A 20,418-nucleotide genomic window follows, 5' to 3' on the forward strand; every position below is an offset into this window, starting at 1 on the left:
TGGCTAATGTTCATTGAAAAATTGTCAGTATTAACTAAGGAAAGTAAGCCAGACAAGAGTTTGCACAGCTCCTTGTAACGATTACTTTCAACCATGTAATGTTTATGGTAATTCAAATTAGCCACAAGACACACTCCTTTATTCACCACTATTTATTTGTTAAAATAAATCACCACTTTCTGTTTGTTTTATTTCACCAATCTAGCTGCTTTGGAATGGAATAAAATTGTAGTTCTGGGTTTCTCTGACAACTGTTGTTACAGAAAACAGCACAACATTTACAGGCCAATTATATAACTTTATTTATTTTTATTATTTATTTTTATTTTTATTTTTTTAATTTAGTTTTAATTTCTATTTAGTACATCGGCCGTCCTCTTCTCACGTGTGGCTGTGGTGTGCAGTTGTGACCGGTCACAAAACTAAGGCACTGTGACGTCAAATGGACCCTAAAAAATTGCATTCATATTGAAGGAAAAAAGACACACCCCAGATGTTTTTTTACCTTCAACATGAATATTATGAGGACAGCCCCCACAACCCAATAATTTAAAAAAAATGTTTTTTTTCTTTCTATGAAACCAATTAGCTTTTGCTGCATGGTTTCAAGAAAGCTGGCGAACCGGAGCACCCGGAGAAAACCATACCGACTCAACACTCAAGTGGACAACACACACAAACTCACAAAGGCTCAGGACCGGAAATCGAACCCTCACCTGTGAGGTTGCAGTGCTGAATACTGAGGTGGTCTGGAGAGCTCAAGTCCTGCCCCATTCAGATAATCTGGATGGGAGGCAGGACTTGAATTCTCTATTGCATTCATGTTGAAGGAAAAGACACACTCCAGACTTTTTTCACTTAAATTGTCTTGAAGGTGATAGCAGTTGGTGTTTCTGTTCGAAGGGGTTTTCTGTTGATTTCACATACAACAATTTCAAATGGCTGAAAAGGAAACCATAAAGAACATATGACAAAAGACATGATTCAGGTAAAACTAAATTGATTTTTATTGAAATGTCCTGTACATTTTCAGCTAGGCAGGATTTGATTTCACCCAAAATTCAGTTGATTTTCAGTGGTTTCTCATATCTAAACACTGCCAGGGCTTCTTTTCCTCTTTAACTTAGACACTTCCTCATTAAGACTCTTAATCAGAACTCTTCACTCCCTTCTCCCCCCAAACTGAGTCACTTAATTCATGTCAATCAGACCCAATTTAGATAAATCTGATTTTTAATGAAGACAGACATTTTTAGGAAGGCTGAAAAAGAGGACGCATGTAAAGCCTTGGCCTCCATCGTAAGTCTGTTGGAGTGGCTTTTTATGATTTTAAATTCTGGGAAAACAGGAGAAAATAAACCAAAGCACTGATGCTGTAGTCCATTGCCATAATAAGTGTAAATTTAAAGTAGAGCTATAAACTCTTGTGGATACTTTTTATCTGTTGTTGTGACACGTCCACCATACAAGTGCTGATTTTCTGTCCTGAATCATTTGAGACAAGTTAAGCCAGGTCTGTAATTATGTTTGAATTGATTCTGACAGACGAACAAAAAAAGCCAGTCTGCTGCAGAGACTGACTATCTGATAGAATGTCACAACCAAAATATATGCTAAATAAAACTGATAAATATTTACTCAAATCTCCATTTTTGGTGAAACAATAGGGGCTTATTTTTTTCCAGTACAGGACAGACTCCAACATGTCCCCACTAGCAGAATCTAATCAGACTAGACTGCTGAGAACAGGGCTGACCAATACAAGAGTCAATGCATTTTAGCTGTTGATCTTTTTGCAGGCACAGTGACTCAGTTCCTCTTTCCATCACCAAATGTAACTGTTTTCTTCACTGAATGAGACGCACATTCCAGTGTTAATGTCTCCTAAAATTAAGCCCCAATCAGAAATTTTACTCCATGGGTGCTGTACCAGAAAAGTATTTAATTTTTTGGCAAACAATCTAACACAGGTTTGTAAACAAATTTTTTTCCCTTGTTGAAATAAAGACATTTCTTAGAAGCCATTTCTCCATCCATTGAACTAAATCGATATCATTGTTGAAAAAAAAAAAAAATCTTTCACTGCTCTGCAGAACTCAAACTGAGAATCAAATACATTTTGAAATCATAATGCAAATTTGTCCTCTGGTGGTTGACACGTTTTTTGCTTTTTTCTCAAACAGAAACACAGGCGGTTTGCCGCTGGATAAAGCTGAAGAGCTGGGCGCAGTCTTTTCCAGGCTCTAGAGATGAACCATTCTGGAAAACTGAGGATCTATATCTCTTCAATTAAGATCAGGTACTGTTACTCCAGCCAGGTTGATCCTGAGTGCTCTGGCTGGTAAAACACTATAGCAGCTTTTTTTTTTTGTTTTTCATGTTTCTCACTTTTTTCTCCATATTTCTATTTTTTTTTCTTACACCTTTCACTCCACATAATGCACAACCGTACACACACACACACACACACACACACACACACACACACACACAATTTGTAACACTCTTTCCAGACTCGACATCCCTTCCTTTCTCTATCACTTTCACTCACACACACACACACACACACACACACACAGACACACACACACACACACACACACACACACACACTCACACACACACACACACACACACACACACACACACACACACACACACACACACACACACAACCTGTTTCCAGGCAGTTATAGTTCCTTTGTGTGGCCTCTGGCCCCCGAGGGTCGGCCCAACTTGACATTTCTGAGTGTAAACACCTTAAGGCACCCATAATGCACCATGAAAACTAAACACTGTTGGTGCAGGGAATACTGCCCCCTACTGACAGGGGTTCATACTCCTTTAGTTAACCCCGCCCTCACCACCCCATGTGGCCATTACAACTAAATTTACGATCCATGCACACATACTGTTGTTGCTTCTCAATCAGCTCAGGTGATTTCTCCTGCCTGTCTCATTTCCTTCAAATTCAGCCTAAAACTCAGCAACGTGTAGAAGCAAGGTTATCCAGTACAGTTTCTATGAAAAGAGAGGAAATGAGGCGGGAGACACATCTTTGCCAAATGAGATGACATAATGGATCTTGCGTGCAAAATGGCTTCACAAAGTCAAAACACATAAGGCCCGCGGTAAATTTTTTTGCATTGTTTTCAACAAAAGTTAAACAATATATCATCTGCGGACTCTTCTTTGCACTACGAGTCCCAAAATAAATAACTCTCCCTCTTTCTTTTTTTTTTTTTTTACTTAAATACAAGTTAATATTTTCTGATGCTCAAAAATACTTTTTTTGTTCTTTTTTTTAGCCTGAAGATAAAGTCCTTCAAAGGTTAAAGAGTTTTTCCCCAAACCCGTTCACACATGCAGCAGCTCCTGCCACTGGTCCAGTGGTATGTAAGTCCACAGGAGCTTTTTGCGAACAAACGTAGAGAAAGCAAAAGATTGGGGTAAAGTTTAAGTAAGATTTCCAAGACTGCAGGCAACAATGAAGCCAGTGGAATCAAAGATCGGAAAAGAAGCAAGGAATGAAAAAGGATGATGGGAAAAAGGGATAGAGGAGAGGTGAGGGGTTGCTGTTGTGGAGGCAGTAACTGAAGGGGTGTTAATAAATAACAGCCAGATGGACACCCCCTCCTGGTTTGACACTCCTTTCTCAATACTGATCAGTGAAGCTGTTGTGTGCTGTGCTCTCAGCACCAGGCCTGAGCCCTGCGCTGGTCAAAATCAGCTATTAGCCGCTTGATGTGGGCCAACTTGTTGTGCAGGTACTCGCAGCGCTGTTTGTCCTCGTGGTAGTTGGGGCTGTGCTGTAAAACAAACGCATACATAGTATCAAAACTCCTATGTTTGACAAAAAAAAACACAAGAACAGAAAACATAGTTAATAATGACAAAGCCAAGTTCTTGTGGTCTATAGGAATGCGTCGTTATTGGACAGATTTCTACGTAACTTACTTGTTTCATCTTTTTGTACTCTTTCAAGACTTCTTCTTGCACCTTCTGCAAAAATAAAAATGATCACTTTTAATACAAATCCATTCATTTATAAATATTAGATAACACAGATAGCATACCTTGCATTCCACTATCTTTTTAACAAGTGAAAATGCTGAGCTTGCATGGCTATCACCTCTGACCTTACGGGCAAACACGGAGATGGCTGAGGAAGGGTGACTCTCTACTTAGAACGCCATTACTCCAATAAATACCTAAATCCTAAATCTAAATGCAGGTGAAATATTTAACTGTCTACTAAATTTCCATGTTGATTTACATCAGCATAAGTATATTGTATTCACTCTAATTGATATGACCTGGTATTCTTTGGTGCCTGGTGCCAGTTTCCGGCACTGGGCATCCAGCTGGGTGAAGCGGCGGGTGATGCTCTCGACACGGGCGTGTAGCAGGCGATACTCATCATACTCTGCATTGAAGTCATCCTTGTAGTTTTGTCGCTGGTCCATGGACACCAATGGCATGTACTTCCTGTAAACACACATTCGATTATCTATTCAGAAAAAAATATGTTTTGTCTTGTTAAAGACCGAAACTAGCACTTCACCGTGAGCAAACTTCCCCCTAACTTTCCTTGAATGCGCCTCATTAAAGGTCATGATCTTTAAAGATTGGTGGGTATCCTGTTTAGCAACATGCTCCCTGCACTCACTTCCAGTGACGTGGAAAGTACAAAACAGTTCTAGTACAGCAAACAAAGAAAAATGCCGGACTGCACAAATGAAACACATCTGTGTTTATTGCTGCATTTCTTATGTCCTAATTTTCATGCTTTGTTTTCTGTTTTCAATGTCCTGTTTAGTTAAATGTTTCAAATTGTGAAATGAGAGACCTGAGAGGTAGAGGGTCACAGTGGGAACACAGGGACTTTGAGGTATAACAAGGTTACTCACACTACATAATCAGGCACCTCAACTGAGGAGGAGAATTCAGTGGATTGGACCGGCTTCTCTTTATCTGGAGAGTCTGAGGAGAAAAGGGAAAAGAAGAAGAACTCTATTAATTGTTATGTCCAGTGTAATGTAATGTAATGTAATCCATAATACACCACAGCAACGCTATGTAGAGGATAGATGACTGTATTTGGTAGCAATACAAAAAAAATAAAATAAAAGTGATAATTTAGGCATATTAGCATTTAGTAAGCCTGGCAATGGTATATCCACGGGAAAGAAAAGAGTCTCTTAAACTACAACATTAAAAATATCAGGTACACCAGAACTAAAGACCACAGACGGTAAAGGAGAGCTCAGATCAATGTCCCTGCATGTTCAGACAACATCCAGCGCATCAGTTATCAAAGATCAAACTGACTGTGGTTGGTTGGGTTGTAACAGACATAAACACAGATAAACATTCGAAACATGGCAAGCAACAATCCAAAGTCTGAAAGATAAAACTGGCTTGAAACACGGACAGAGGAAGCATGTACATCACAAGACTCCAGCTGGACTTCAGTGTATTTCCACTTTACCAGTCTGCTATGTTATGCTGTATAACATAGCAGACTTTTTACTAAATGTCTAATGTGTTTTTAATTTTGTTATAATTTGATCCCCCCCCCCCAAACATGTTGACTTTGACAATATGAACATCTTAACGTATCCTCTAATTAAAGTCAATACAAACATTTTAACATGTGCATGGTGACACTAACAAACAGTTTTGTAATACTCAGACGTGAATTTTGCGATCAATTCTCAGGGCTAAAAAAAACTTCTCATTATGCCAGGCTAAAATGCTACCTGGAACTGCTGCTGATTCTCTGTGGGTTTGACACAATAAACAATCCCTTTTCCATCACATGTACTTCATCTAATCCAGTGTTAAAAAAAATGTGATTAATACCTTTAGATATGTCCGCTCAATTTAAATTACCACATACTGATGAAGTAATTGTCTAAATAACGAATAAATAATAAACCTGAAATTAATGAGAACAGAGAAGGAGCAGGGGAAACAAACACTGAAATAATTAAAATGTGCTGTGCCAGCTTAAAAACGTTTGGCAGTAATTTGGGGTGTGTGTAAGGCAGCAAAAATGGCAATACTTGGAATGAAACAACTAGTACTGTCATTTAAGTCTTGAAACATTTGGTTCAGTAATGCTGATGATTCATAATTAAGACAGAAACGCACCTCGATCTTTGTGAGAATTCTTGACGATTACTGAGCTGTTCTCCTCCTCAGCACTTCGTTTCTTTTTGGCTCTACGAGTCTCTTCAGCCTGCACTGCTACACTGGGAGGACTTCTGCTACCTTTTTCCGTCCGTTTCCCTTTCTCCCTCTCTCGATCCTTATCTTTGTGCTTCTTGGATTTCTTTTTCAACTTCTTGTTGGTACTGCTGGGTGAGGGAGGGCTGGTGATGACAGTGGAGGTAACTGTGAGAGAGGTGCAAGGAGGAGGAGGAGGGATGGGGGAGGAAGCCGGTCTGGGGACGGGGACTGGATGGCGATAGCTGTCCTGCAGGGACCTATCGGAGGAGAAAGGGCTGGGTGAAGGGTCTCGGCAAGAGGAACTCTGGTCCATGGGCAGGTCCTGGGTGCCGCAGCCCTCCGGGGTGCTGGGTGAATTGGAGTTGGAGGCCGGGCTGGGCTGCTGGTGAGAGGGTGCAGGAGGGTGGGACGAGATGGGGAGATGGGAGGGAGGGCCCGAGGTGACGTTGGAGGGTAGGGACGAGCGTTTAGAGCTGGGGCTGCCCTCGTCCTCATGGCGGTCAGAGGAGGAGGACAATGAAGATGTTGCTGGCCCTCGATTGCTGAGGTGGGAGATGCGGGCTTTTTTTGGTGCCAAAGGATCGATGAAGTCAAATTCTGGCTGGCGTTTCTAAAAGACAACACCCAGAATTTAGCTGAAAAATTGCAAATGTCATTGTGGAGGTGTGTGTTAGTGTGTGTTTGCTCAATACCTGGGGGGATGTGGGGACACTGTCTTTGGGAGAACTGCTGGATGAGAGGGTCTCATTGGGAAGACCTAGTTTGCTGTTGATTCAAGGAAAAAGTGGCGTCAGTGGGGAAGTGGTGTAACAGAAAAGAAATCAGGGTCCAGTTCTCAGATATCACTACACTACAACCTGCTGAAGTATTTAGATCTCTGTTTAACTCACATCTCATATCGCACACAGGAAACTATTAGTTTCACAGCCATCTGTACTTTTCTGTTCAGGGCCCTGACACACCAAACTGATGGTTAGCTGTCGGTCAATGTGTGGCCATCAATGAGCGTCTGCTGTCCTAGATTTTGCCCTGTGTCATGCAACTTTGGCACTATTTGGCGATTTTTCGGCCAATTCAGCAAATGGTGTCAGACCCAGCGGAGCCCATCGCTGAATGAAATCCCTTTGATTAGCAGTTCAATGCAGCACACAAGAAGAGAAACGGATGTGAGGAAAGCAAACAAATGACTTATGATGTTAAAGTTAAAAGGGCGTAATCAAAACAAACTTGTTCAAATTTTTTTTCTATCATTGAGCACTTCTAGCAGAAACGATTAACAACTGTTGCATTATTGTTTGCTGGCGCACAGTAATTAGTGTTTGTTCTTTCAACATCAATTCTTTAATTAATGTACTAACTGGTTAACTATTGTCTTTAATCTGTCCTGTCAATCTTCTAGTTTTTCCAGTTTGAATGACGAATACAGACTACCGTTGCCTGCTGGTATGGAGAGAGATTTCATCACAAGCAGACGCAGAACTTACATGCTAGTTGAGTTTTGGCTGTAGTCTTTGTTTTGTTCAAACAAAACGTTTTGGTCGAGACACAAGTGATGTCAGGCGACGCAACAGTTGGCTTTAGTTGCCGCTAGACTTTGATGCTGGTTTGGTGTGTCTGGGCCTTATGAGACAACTGCTGCAGCTTGTGCCAAAAAGGAGAAGAAATAGTATGCAAGATAGGACTGACAGGATAAGATAGGAAATGTTTAAAGAATCTGCTTTGCAAGCTCTTATGAATAAGAAAATATATTACACATATTTGTCAGGCCTTGATAATACGCAGATTGTTGTTTGGTGAGTACTACCAAATGTAAGCATAACTTTCAACTGTTTTACAACAAAACTCCACAGAGCACCTTTAACTGACAACTAATCAATCACAATAAATTATCACAAAATCTGTAAAAAACATTAAACTGCTCTTTCAGTGCTAATCTCAGATATGGACCTTAAAAGCCATTTCGTCCCCTCTTTATGGGGTTGACTAACATGACTGCCTAACAACATGATTGCATCAAACTATATAGTTGTGTATTTTTCCACCCTTTATCATATCTAACATAAAGAATCTATTAATTTATAACTGTAAAAATAAAATGTACTTGATTATTTCATCATTGGCTATTAATAGACTTGAAAATGCTGAACTATATAAAAAAATCATTACATAATCACCAGCTGAAGGACTGAAAGGTGACAGTTAAAAGTTGATAGTTTTGTGCTTTCAGAGGACAACAGCTGTGGTCACAGCTGTGGTAACTCTCTGTCACTTACAATATGCTCCAAGGCGGAAAGTGTTTGACACAGACCGCATATTTTTTTTTATTTAAAAACAAATAAAATAAAAATAAACAATGGAATCCACAGTAACCAACATAACATTAGGCGTTTTGTCCTTCACACAGTACACTGCCTGTTCAATTAGCTGCCACCTTCAGTCCTCCGGGGATAAGCTTCTACTTTAAACTAGTACTTAGTTACACACCATAAAATGCAGAGGCTTTATTAGTTGAGGTAAGTATGTGTTTAAGCTCAGTGTAATTAAAAAGCTTAATAGGCCATTTCTGTACCGAGCCAGGATGCGCTCAACCTGGGTCTTCTCATCTTCAGAGTAACCAGGCCAGTCCCGCTGGACATCACGATAAATAAAGTCCTTCAATGAGTATGTGTTGTCTTTGGGGTTGAGGTTGGCCACCTGGTTTGTACACACAGACACACACATGCAAACGCGCACACACACACACAGACATGGTTTAAAAGTTAGGTTTAGGCCATGAGAAGTATACATGGATACATGAACAGAAACTTTACATTTCCTGTGGTGGCCAAACATCTGTGCATGCAAATACTGTTTAACATTTAGGTAACTCGTTGCTTGTCAAAGTGAATGAAGCGTTCATACTGTGAACCACATTCCCTCAGGCAGACTTGTGTCCCTCGATCTCATGTTTAAGAAGGTTAAAGCCCTGATCTGACAGAACGCGTTTTAACGGCCTGGGGCGGCCTTTTGTAATTGTTTTCTGTGAGTGTAATCTGTTCTGCTTGCTGCTTTTGCTTGCCAAGCGTTGAGTTTTAAAAAAAAACTTTTAACTTGGTGCAGAAAAGCACCCAACGTCATTGTCTTTTTTTCCCCATTGTCCAATCAGATTAATTGAGAGGTGGGCTTCTGTAGCATTCAGGGTTTGTGTTAACTTGACTCAACATCATCCTTGGCAAGCTGCGAGACATAATTGAGCAAATTGTAGCTCAAACCACTCAAACATTTTACAAACCATACTTTGGCCCAACAATTGACAGCTGATTATCAAACTGTCCCACACTCATCTTAAAAAAGACCTTAAACTGACCATCATCCAGACAAAGGCCTTGGACCAGCTGGTGGTACTGCCTGAGACTTCTCCTCTTTCTGAGGATCTCATGTACCCACACAGATCTTTGCTTCCCTGTGTCCAGGCCCCAGGTCCCCTCTACATGTCCTCTTTTTAATGCAGAGGTACAGATCACTCCATTACAACAATCTCTGCTTTAACCTACCTCAGTACTGAATATTGTACATATATGTTGACAGTTGTTGAATTCAGGTCTCATTTTTAATATCTATATTCTCCTTGTGTGCATTTTTGTATTTTATATTCTTTTTTTAAAATGTTTTATTCTATGTCTAATGTTGCACTGAGCTCCTGTTGCATGTGAATTTCTCCAGTGTGTGGATCAGTGAAGGCTATCTCATCTTATTATCTGTGAGTTTACTTCACAGAAAAATCGCGGTTAAGCAGGTGATAAAGTGGCTTGGCATGAGAAAAAATGATGCAATTAGATGCAAATAGTGCTCTGTCTGATTGCGTCAGGCTTCAACAAAAAAGGCACTGCAGTGCGTCTTGCGTTTTGCAGCCTACAAAACTCACTCTCGGGGTCCAAGGGGATCTTTGAGACCAGATTAGACAGTGGAAGAACGCAGGACTTGGTACGAAATACCTAAATATCAGTCTTGGGAAAAACAGTAGAAGATATTACTGCTGGATTTATCTGTTAATGGAGGGTGTATAAATACCAATTACTTGATCACTTCCATTTTTAAGTTGTTCTCTCAATATTGACAAAACACATTATGGCAATATAAACACCTTGCACATACCTGTTGCAGGGTGGTTCCCAGTGAGTTTCGGTCCTTCTGGTTGATGCCGTCTCGCTGCAAACGGGCAAGCACTTCCAGCTTCTTGTAGGACCTCAGCGCCAGCAGATGGATGATGCGATCCCGGAACGAACGCTGGGACACGGGGTTATTGGAAAGGCACTTGCGAATAGTGTTGGCTGGGTTGATGGGTGTGGAGCGTTTGCGCTCTGGGACCACCTCTGGGGCTGACAGCGCAGGCTTACGAATATGGACTTGCTTTCCTAAAGACAGAGGGTAAAGACAATGTTAAAAGTCTCATTTTTTCTGCAGGGATGTGTATCATCATATATTTTTATGTTATCTCCTATTCGCTCAACAACACTCGAGCCTAATATCGCCAACGCACTTATGTTCAGGATTTTTGAAGGCTAAATGTAATCACCAGAAGTAAAGGGCTAATGTTAGGCTATAACAAACTACACTACTGTTGTGTCGCCGCCAGCACTACGAGGCTGTAAAGCTGTTTTCAGCAGGGTTTGGCATGATGATGCTCTGTGGTCTCATTTAGCCACTTGTTAGCAACCGTCTTTTAAGACATGTAAAAGCTTCAAAGTTCACAAGTGGGGTATTTACTGATATATTTTTGATTGTTAAAAAAAACATGAAAGTCTTTTAAGCTTGTATTAACCACAAACCTTATTTAAGGCTTCTAACCAAAAACCAAATAACCCATCAACCTCGCGACAAGGGAACCAAAGGTGCTTAAATGCAAACAGATTTCCATGTTTTAGGACTCATTTTGGGGTTCTCTGTCACAGGAGTTCATGTACTGGGGAGTTTGATTCCTCCCATCAGCTCTGTGGCACTACAGCAGAAAAATGTCCCTTTAATTTTAGGATGGCCACAAACACTGCATACTTGAAAAGAAGCCAATGAGATAGAACTGTTTCACTAAGAGTGAGGGAATGAAACTGAGGAAGTTGAAGTGGCCAAGACAAACACAATTTTAAATGAATCTTTGGGAACTGGATCTAGAGGTTACATTAGAAATTATGAATGATTCCTCATATGTAATTTCAGGCAAAAATGCCTCGTTTTTGGTGCCAACAACCATTAATTTCTCAAATATTACAGCAAAGAAGACCCAATTATGCTATTGTTAGTGAGTCCACCACTAAACGACACTGTATACTGCACTGCTGTTGTCTATAGCAGCTTTAGACCAGTTTGGAAAAGTGATTTATATCAAAAAAGTTTAGGGTGATTAAAACTCGAGACACCTATGCTCTGAGTCGCTGAGCCGTGTGCTTAGTCATGGTGCCTGCACATTTCCCTATACCGCTCCATGGGCATTGTGAAATTCTAAAGCTCTTTAAGAGATTAAGGTTAAAGAGAAGAATAAAAAAAGGACCCCCTCCCTCATGGTCAAAATGCAGAGACTAGGAGCGATGGGAGGAGGTGTAAGCTTACACACTTTGTGTTGTCTAATGACAGATTGCTGCAGGTGGAAAGCTTATGTAATTTCGTTCCCTCCTTGAGAAGTAAACATTTTGTTCATAGAGAATGTGTACAATACAAGAGTTTAGTAACATAGAGCATTAAATGTCACTTTTTAAATGATTAGGGTTGTGCAGCTCTCATTAAAAGACACAGTCTGTTCCTTGTATTTTTATCTTCGTCTGTTACCTGAAATTAACAGCTTGTGAAAACCAGAAGCTTAAGGCAGCTTTTGCATTAGTGAATAGGGTGCTCACTCCAAACCAGCTGCTACAAGCTCCTGTCCCACCCCTCTCTCTGTTGCTCCTCTCGTTTCCCAGTTTCTATCTGGGCCAGTGAATGCAAATTTGGGGCCAAGAAAAACAGGACTAAGTAGGTTTTAACTCACAAAATATTTGTGCATTGAGCTGGACTTTTTTATTGTGGTTTAAACAAGGAAAAATTTGACAAAAGCTTGGATCTAACAAGCTAGTTTTGACTCCAAAGACGGCTAAACTTACTTTGTATAATGGAAAAAAATTACTATCCAAACCAAAAAACATCTGCCTGGGCCAAAGTTCTTGCTGAGGGTACAAGTATGAGTTATTTTTGTAAGATACACTTGTTTAACATAGTCAACCAACCTATCAAGCAATAATATAAATAAATGGCAGTTGCTTGAGTATTGAAAAGTAGTATTTTTCATTAATGAAAAGAAAAGGCATTCATAGGAAAACATTATTGTTTCGAATTCTGATTCTAGAGGAAAAAAACTCTTGAAGATACTACTAATGATTATTTTCATTATCAATTAATCTGCCCATTATTCACCCAGTCAAATCAATAAATAGTTTTGTCTATAAAACATCAGAAAACAGTGAAACATGCCCTGCGTAATGGTTCAAACGGTTAAGCAATGATCAAAATGTTGGCAATTAATTTTCTGTTGATTGTCTAAATCAAATAATTGTTGCAGCTCTATCTACCAACCATAATAGTAACATTGACATATAACATATAACACAATATTTACAGCATTATTAAACAAAAGATAGACAGAGACACCTGTCACCAGTATTCAAAACAGAGGGAATCTACTGAGCATTTTTTCTACTTTAGTTTATAACCAAAGGGTTGAATTTCAGTTTCATGTCTCTTATGTTTTCTCACTCATATTTTCTCACACAATCCTACTTTTTGAGAGTTTTTTTTTTTTTTTTTTTTATAGAGCAGTTGAGACTTTGGCTGCAGTCTCTTAAACAGTAACTCAAAAGTTAACACTTAAAAAACTGTTAATTCCCAGCCTTAATATTCACACTAGAGACAACCACAACTCATTTGCATATGAGTAAATAGGATATTCAATACTTCACTGCAACAGTTCCTGACCAACTGAATATACCACCTCAGGAGCAGGGACGTTTTGGGGACAGTAATTAAACCCCAGGGACTACAATTATTCTTTTATCAGTTTCAGACATTTTATACAGATTGTAATCAGGCTTTGTGCATTGTCTATCAAGTAGAGGTTTTAATACGAGTATCAGAATGACTTGACTCATATTTAAACCACCAAGCAGCAATGGAATTATGCCTGACTGAAGAAGTGTTTTCTTTTAATTCACATAAGAGTTTTGCCTTCAACCTTCTTCTTGCTAAACTGTTTCACAGACATATTAAAGAATAAAGATAAAACATTTTGACAACTGAGCAAAATCCTCTGAGCTGATATTGTTTTCAAATCAGCCAGAGGAGAAGGGAAAAACGTGGAACATATTTTTGTTTAATACATTTTGCATTTGGGCAAATATACTTTTTTAAAGCCATGAGTCCAGACAGTACTTTTACTTGTATTAATGTTCTATTAATTTTAATCTGTTTTAATTGACGGTTGCCTATTCATTTATATTCATCCCTATTAATGACTGTCACAGTCCATCAAAATATGTTGCATCCAATGTTACTCTGTGGTTTGTTAGACCTTTGAAAGCCAAACCATTTCCATATAATAAGAGTGGTGCTACTCTTCCTTTGTGGTTTCCTTTACTGAAATGCTTTTTCTTTTTATCTTTACCATCATATCCTGGTCTGAAACCGAAAAGGCATGTCACAGTGTCATGCACTGTAAGCAGGTATACACACACTTCAACAATGTGTGGGCTTATCTTTCCTGTCTGGCAGTTGGTGTTAAGTTTGTCTGTACTTTGAGCCTGTATTTGTTTTGTAGTGGGAAAAGTTTGTACAACAAGTTTCTGCTCAATCTAAGAAACAGATGCTAAAAATTAGGCTGGAAGAGGGGGGGAGGAGGGGGGGGGGGGCATTTAGCATGAACTGTTACATCAGCAGGTAGTTTTGCTGCATATTCCCTCGCCCTACCTGCTTTGAGTTGGATGAGACATATGAAAGAAGCTGGAGAGAGTGACGAGCCAAATTAGATTATGAAAGATTAGTTTTTCTGTTCACCTTGTGCAACTCAAATCCGGGCAGTGTGTGGGCACACGGTGGACAGTTTATGTTCATCATTAAAAGTTAAGTCCTACTTAGTTGGAAGTAATAAGTGCTAAACACAAGCACTTTAGTGCCTGTACTGTGACAATTTTGGCAGGCTGTGTGTCAATAAAACAGAAATAGCTTCACCTGCAACCTTTGGCCCTTATCAGTCAGACTGCTAATCTGGAAAAGACTGAGACGACATAATAGCTTAGTCAGTAGCTATAATGGCTCTGAATAGAGTCAGGCAGTCAGCTTTCACCTATTCAGTCACTCAAAAGGGGCCAACTTTGAAAAGAGAGGAGAAGTGTTGATAGGGCATAAAACTATTCTGGTGTCCTGGGATCTAACCTGGCATCTAGCCAGAGCAGAAGTGGGACTGTAGTGAGGGTCTTACCTCTGTACTGGCCCCCAGGCTTGATGACTTTGGTCCCGCGTTCACGTGTGTCCTCCACGGCCTGGGTCATACGTTCGCGGGTCACCTGGTAGGAGTCATTTGTTGCACACACTGTAACCTTGTCCTGTACTGTCGCCAACAATGCCAGGTGTGAGGCCCCTGAGCTGGAGACAAAGAGGGAGTATGAGAGAGAAATGTGAGGCAGAGAGAGATTACCCTCTAGCAACGTGTGGTTAGACAGAAGCAGTTGATTCAGCTGACCAGTGATTACAGTTACCTTGACACATACTGATGGATGCACTCAAAGCTTCCCTGAGGGTTGTCCTTGCCCACATTAGACAGGTAGAAATCAAAATTGTGGAAGGTGTCTGAGGAGGAATCATTCTTGGGAATTTTAATGCACTGTAAAAATTCACACAAAAAGGGAGAATAACACAAGTTATAGTACTCGTGTATGTGAGTATGTGAGTCATGTGCATCATGGAAAGCAAAACTGTGTATATAGGCTCCAGGAGAATCTGAAACATGTGCCTCTCTCAACAGTGCAGCAGACAATGATCATACCGGGAATAGCTTTTATTACTTCGCCTAGATTATATCACATCAAGACTAGCTTTAAAAATCTATTTGTACATTGAAATTTTGTATACAGTACTACTATGACTACTATTTATAATTTGCAATGCTGATGACATAGATTAGATAAGTGCAAACTGAGCTGTATTTTTTTTAAATTATTTGTTTTTTTTGCCTTTTTTTAATAGGACAGCTTAACAGTGAAGGGGGGAGATAGATGGGATGACATTCAGCAAAGGGCCGAGGCTGGAATCGAACCCGTGGCCACCACAGCGAGGACGTAGCCTCTGTACATTGGGCGTCCACTCTACCCCAACTGAGCAGTAGTTAAGTAGTTGATTTACTTGGCCAAGTCAAAGAGTAGGTGGTTTAACTTATTCTACGACACTTGTGTGCGGCCGTCTCAATGGATGTAGCTCAGCACACGTAAGCAAAAACTGTAAATGAAGGAATTAAAGGTTCTGTATGCAACATTCAGAGCACTATTTGCAGTGTTACGATATGGTGAGTGATAATGTCTTGAGCAGAGAATGAAGTCAAGCTGCTTCTGATTGTGTTGTATTCTCAGCTTCTCTTTGATTTGTTATGGTAAGTCAGTCCGGCCGCCCATGCGTGTTAGTGCATGTGTGTATACCACTGACTAGCTCATCGCCACTGCTCTACTCTGCGCTCATACAGCGGTTCCGCTGATATCGAGACAGCATTGTGTGAAAGCGTAGCACCCACTCTCTGGTTTCCCTCTTGTAAAGACCATTAGCTCTGTCAGCACTGTTGCTGTTGTTCAGCGCTGTTTATGGAGTTAGCACTGTTAGCTGATGGCATGTTGAGAACCGCGTCCAGACAACTCATACACTCTGAATTTCGCATAGAGCCTCTTTAATAAATAACCATACAAATAAGTTTTCATTAATTGATGCAAAACTAAAACTTTCTGCCAAAAACCTGAAAAGGAACTACAGTTTCATATATTAAATTGAAAATTTGCAATGTGATCACCCATCTGACCTCTCTGTTTAGGGAGGGAAAAAATACTCACCCCTTGGAGTCCCTTGAATTGTATTGTTGGCCGCAAAGAAGGTACATTCTGAAAGGGAAAAGAAAGACAACACTTTAACATCTACTAAGTTTTTGGAAATGTAAAGGGTTATTTGGAGAACAATACCAGCTGGGAAAGTACCAGTGAACAGCTACATCAAGAAAATACTGGTCTGGAAACTGCAGAATATGCCACACTATGTGACTGACAGTTTAAAAAGCCAGACATTTGGTTGTAGATACAGCAGAGCCTTGGGGTCCTGTCACACCAAGCATACTTCAAACCTAGCACTGACAATAAATCTTCTTTAAATGTTGCACTTAAACGAGGTGTAAAGACTACAGCTGACAGCTAGGTAATAGCTGACATGCACTTGCCTTCTGTGCTTGTGTACGAGAAAATAACAAGGGAGTGACCTGCACTCATAATGCAAAGGAGAAAACCTGAAGAGCCAGCATAGCAGAAAGACAATCTCTCATTTTCATGCGGCTGTGAATCTGTTAGTGTTTTGTTATGCCAATAATATGAGTCGAGATGATGCAGAGCTGCAACTAAGGGTTGTTTTTCTCACTGATAAATATGCAGATCATTTTATCAATAAATTGATTAATATTTTGGTCAATAAAATATCTGAAAATAAAGGTATGAGTAGCGAAAAAATGGTTACCAATTTTCTAAAGCCCAGGTGACGTGAAACTGCTTGTTATGTTTGATAACCAGTCTTAAACCTAAATATATTAAGTTTTACAGCTACATAAAACAATAAAGCAGCAAAACCTCACATTTGAGAGGCTTGAGCTGGGGAATGTCTGGCATTTTGCTTAAACGATTGGTCAATTATCAGACTATTTGCAGTTTTTTTTCCGTTGATCATCTGGCACTAGTGGTCTGACACATGGTGCAGAAACAAAAGGGTGACTGTCAGCCACTAATACTTGACAGCCGTCCACTGGCAGCCAACATTCGACATCTCTGAGCTCTTAAATCTACAGAGAAACCATGTGAGTCAACTTTACCTGTAACTTCTTTTTAAGTGGTTAAGAGGTACTTAGTTGGTAAAAATGTTCACATTAATGTGAATGCAAGCAGTGGAATTTGGACAACACTCAAATCCAGCAAATATTTTAAAGGAGATATCTCTGGAATGCATTGTTTTGTGTAGGTTTGCAGGTTCGTGTTGATGGCTTCTTGAAATGGAGTGGACAGCCACAAATATGCAGTGGCTGCTCTCGTGCATGACAGGTTAAGGTGGGACAGCTCTCACAGCTGAGGCTAAGGAACCAGTCGGCTAGATTAGAAATGTTGCATCAAATGGTTTGAGCAGAATGTGCATTTTAGTAACAGCAGCTTCTCTGCATTTTTGGACATCACAATATGCTTGCTGACTCACACATCAAACAAGATGAAGATAATCTTGGATAAAACGTGTTCTTTTTTTCAGATTGAAAGAACCATGCCATGGTTGTTAAAGCTAAACTACTCCAAGCCACTGACTGACTCCCTCCCCCACTATCCATACACTTGCTCACTCGCTCACTCGCTCACTCACACCAACCAGTCATCACACACACAGTTCTGATCACATTTCACATCACCACAGAAAGACAAAGATAGCCAGCTTCCATAGTTCGATGACTGGTTGAGCTGCAACACACATTACTGAGAGGGAGAGAGAAACAAAAAGCAGGCAGTTTTGGCTGCTCAGTCAGCAAGAGATGGCAGGCTGCCGTTCAATGCAGCGTACAGACCAACATTAGCACATCCAATAAGGTTGTAGCATGGGCTGTCACAAAAGAATTCCTTCGACTTAGTAATGAATCAGTTTGCCTGTTATCAGAAACAAATTAAATAATCATTTTTTAATGTGCTATTGATCTACATCGTAATACACTGCATGGGGCCAACAGCGACCAAAGGTTTCATATGGTGTGTGAGTAGCGTGTGACGTACATACATACACACCATGTGCCATAAAAAGCGTTCCCAGAGACCTCTGAACACTACAGCCCCATGCTGAGCTACAGGGCATCGGTCCTGAGCAGAGACCTAGGCCCAGCCAGTGGGTTATGTAACGGCGTTGTTGTTGGCAGATTTAAGGTCAGGTAACTTGGCTTCAGGCCTCCGCAACCTAAGACTGCAGACGTCCAGAATAGTTCACCTGTGTAGCACCTCAACCAGATTACACCACTTGTACAGTTCAAGATTACCAAGTTATATTTAATCAGCGCAGGTATGCAGTGACCTATTAGCACACTTGGTTTCAAAAGCTTCTCTGGGGTAAAATGCAGCAAGTTGGATGAGGTGGTTTGTTGAGAGCTACAAAGAACATTAAATAATTGTACTTCAAACATAATAACACTGATAGCAAGAGCAATTCTGTATTATCCACAAAGAAGAGATTTGTTGCTAGAAGACCCAAAATATTATAACTGCTGGCTAACTCCTTTCCTGCAGCTTGAAGTAAATGGGAGTATGCAAAAAAATTTCAACAATTTGGCAAACAAATCCAAATTAAATATTTACTCAACCCAAACCTTTGAAGCGTTTGCTTATAATATAGTCAGCGTTATGCATCCTGTAGGTACAGTTTAGCAGCTCATTTGAATGCAACACTTTATAATTAAGTTAATAGTTAAATAGCTGTAAAGGGATGAGCCTGGCTGTGAGCTCCAGATCCCTGCCAGGTTGTGATGTGACGTTTCCCAACTAGTGAAAACTAACCATATGGTAAGCTGACTAGTCACCGACATGCTTGAAACGCCACTAACTTGTTATCAAGTTACATTCATTTATCAGTATATTTCCACCCTGCCACTGACGCAAATGACATTACAACCTCGCCGAATAAAAGTTCATGTTAGTTAACTGAGCTTTTACGTAAATGTCTCGGTTTATGAAACTCGTCTGGTGACGATTGTATTCGTCGATATTAAATTACTTCTTTCCTAATTTGGTCAAAGTAGCGTTAGTTTGGAAAAAAAAAAAAAAAAAAAAAAATGGACTTGGCTGGCCAGCACAGCACAGCAAAAGCTAACGCTGGCTAATCAGAGTGTCTAACTTTGCTAACAGTTTTTCTATCTTAAAAAACATTTGTCATTTCCTAAAACCCGACCAGGTAATAAGTCCAAGGCTTCACGTATCCTTTTCAGTTTGTTATTTTAATGACACAAGAATAACACGATCAAAAATCAAGCAGAAAGTCGCTCTGTCAACAGCTTAGCTAACGTTGTAGCTTTAGCTGTGCGTGGCAGTTGAGCTTCCCAGCTGAGACGAGCTGTGTCAGTACGACAGTCCCGGCTCATTTTTTACTGAAATAAACGCCCGATTCACTCACCTTACAGTTTTGGTGGCTCTCTATTGCTCTCAGCGCTGTCTCGGTCAATTTGACGTGTAATACGGTGACTCTATCTGCGCTCTGTTGGCCACAATTTAATCCGTACCTCCCATCCTCGGAGAGCGCCGCCATCTTTACCAGCCCTCCACCATCGTCCCTTTGAGGCTGGAGTATATAGCAGCCAGGGCTCCCTGTGCGCTCTCCGGCCCGGGGAGGGACTACAGCTGCTGCCTACAGGGCTGACAGCGTTGGATTGGTCTTGACATGCTAGCTTGTTGGTTTTTCACTTCCCAACCACACTGAACTCACAGTGTGGCATGTAGACCCGTAATTGTGCTTTAGACTGTAGTGAAAAGTCATAAAGAACATTAATTCCAGTGTTCCAGTGTACAACTTAGAGGTATTTGTACTTGTATTTTGAATGTATGTTGCGTATTATATATAAAAGAGCATTTCTACACTGTGATGTTGCCTTTCACTTTTTAAATGAAGTTAAAGATCTAATAACTTACTCTTACAATATTGTGCACAAGAAGTGTACCCTGATCTTGTACTACACCATAAAATCTGAGTGGATTTTACTTGATTTTACAAGAAAAAATCTAGGAAATTGATTGCCATGAAAAATGTATGTAATTATAACTATTATTCTTAACTTATGTTTACTGTATATGTATGTTTAAGTTTGCTATACTTGATTTGAGGTTCAAAATCAATCTTTTTAAGTTTTAGCAACTTAAGTAAATCAAATTTACCATACCA

General features: G+C 40.1%; 1 protein-coding gene across 1 annotated transcript; it reads right to left on the bottom strand.

The window, feature by feature from the left end:
- Nucleotides 1–983: 983 nt before the first annotated feature.
- ell2 (elongation factor for RNA polymerase II 2) lies at nucleotides 984–19,859 on the bottom strand. The gene is made up of 12 exons (XM_042501999.2): nucleotides 19,657–19,859; nucleotides 16,323–16,370; nucleotides 14,988–15,112; nucleotides 14,711–14,874; nucleotides 10,369–10,628; nucleotides 8,804–8,928; nucleotides 6,927–6,999; nucleotides 6,157–6,844; nucleotides 4,911–4,983; nucleotides 4,317–4,488; nucleotides 3,958–4,002; nucleotides 984–3,809 (listed from the first exon to the last, which is right to left on the bottom strand). Exons 1-12 carry the CDS (start codon nucleotides 19,786–19,788, stop codon nucleotides 3,693–3,695), a joined length of 2,022 nt encoding a protein of 673 aa, XP_042357933.2. The 5' UTR covers nucleotides 19,789–19,859; the 3' UTR covers nucleotides 984–3,692.
- Between the last annotated feature and the right edge of the window lie 559 nt (nucleotides 19,860–20,418).

The sequence above is a fragment of the Plectropomus leopardus genome, chromosome 2 (genome assembly GCF_026936395.1).
Source record: "Plectropomus leopardus strain MGB_pleo_1.0 chromosome 2, ASM2693639v1, whole genome shotgun sequence".
In the NCBI taxonomy this organism is placed as follows: domain Eukaryota; kingdom Metazoa; phylum Chordata; class Actinopteri; order Perciformes; family Serranidae; genus Plectropomus; species Plectropomus leopardus.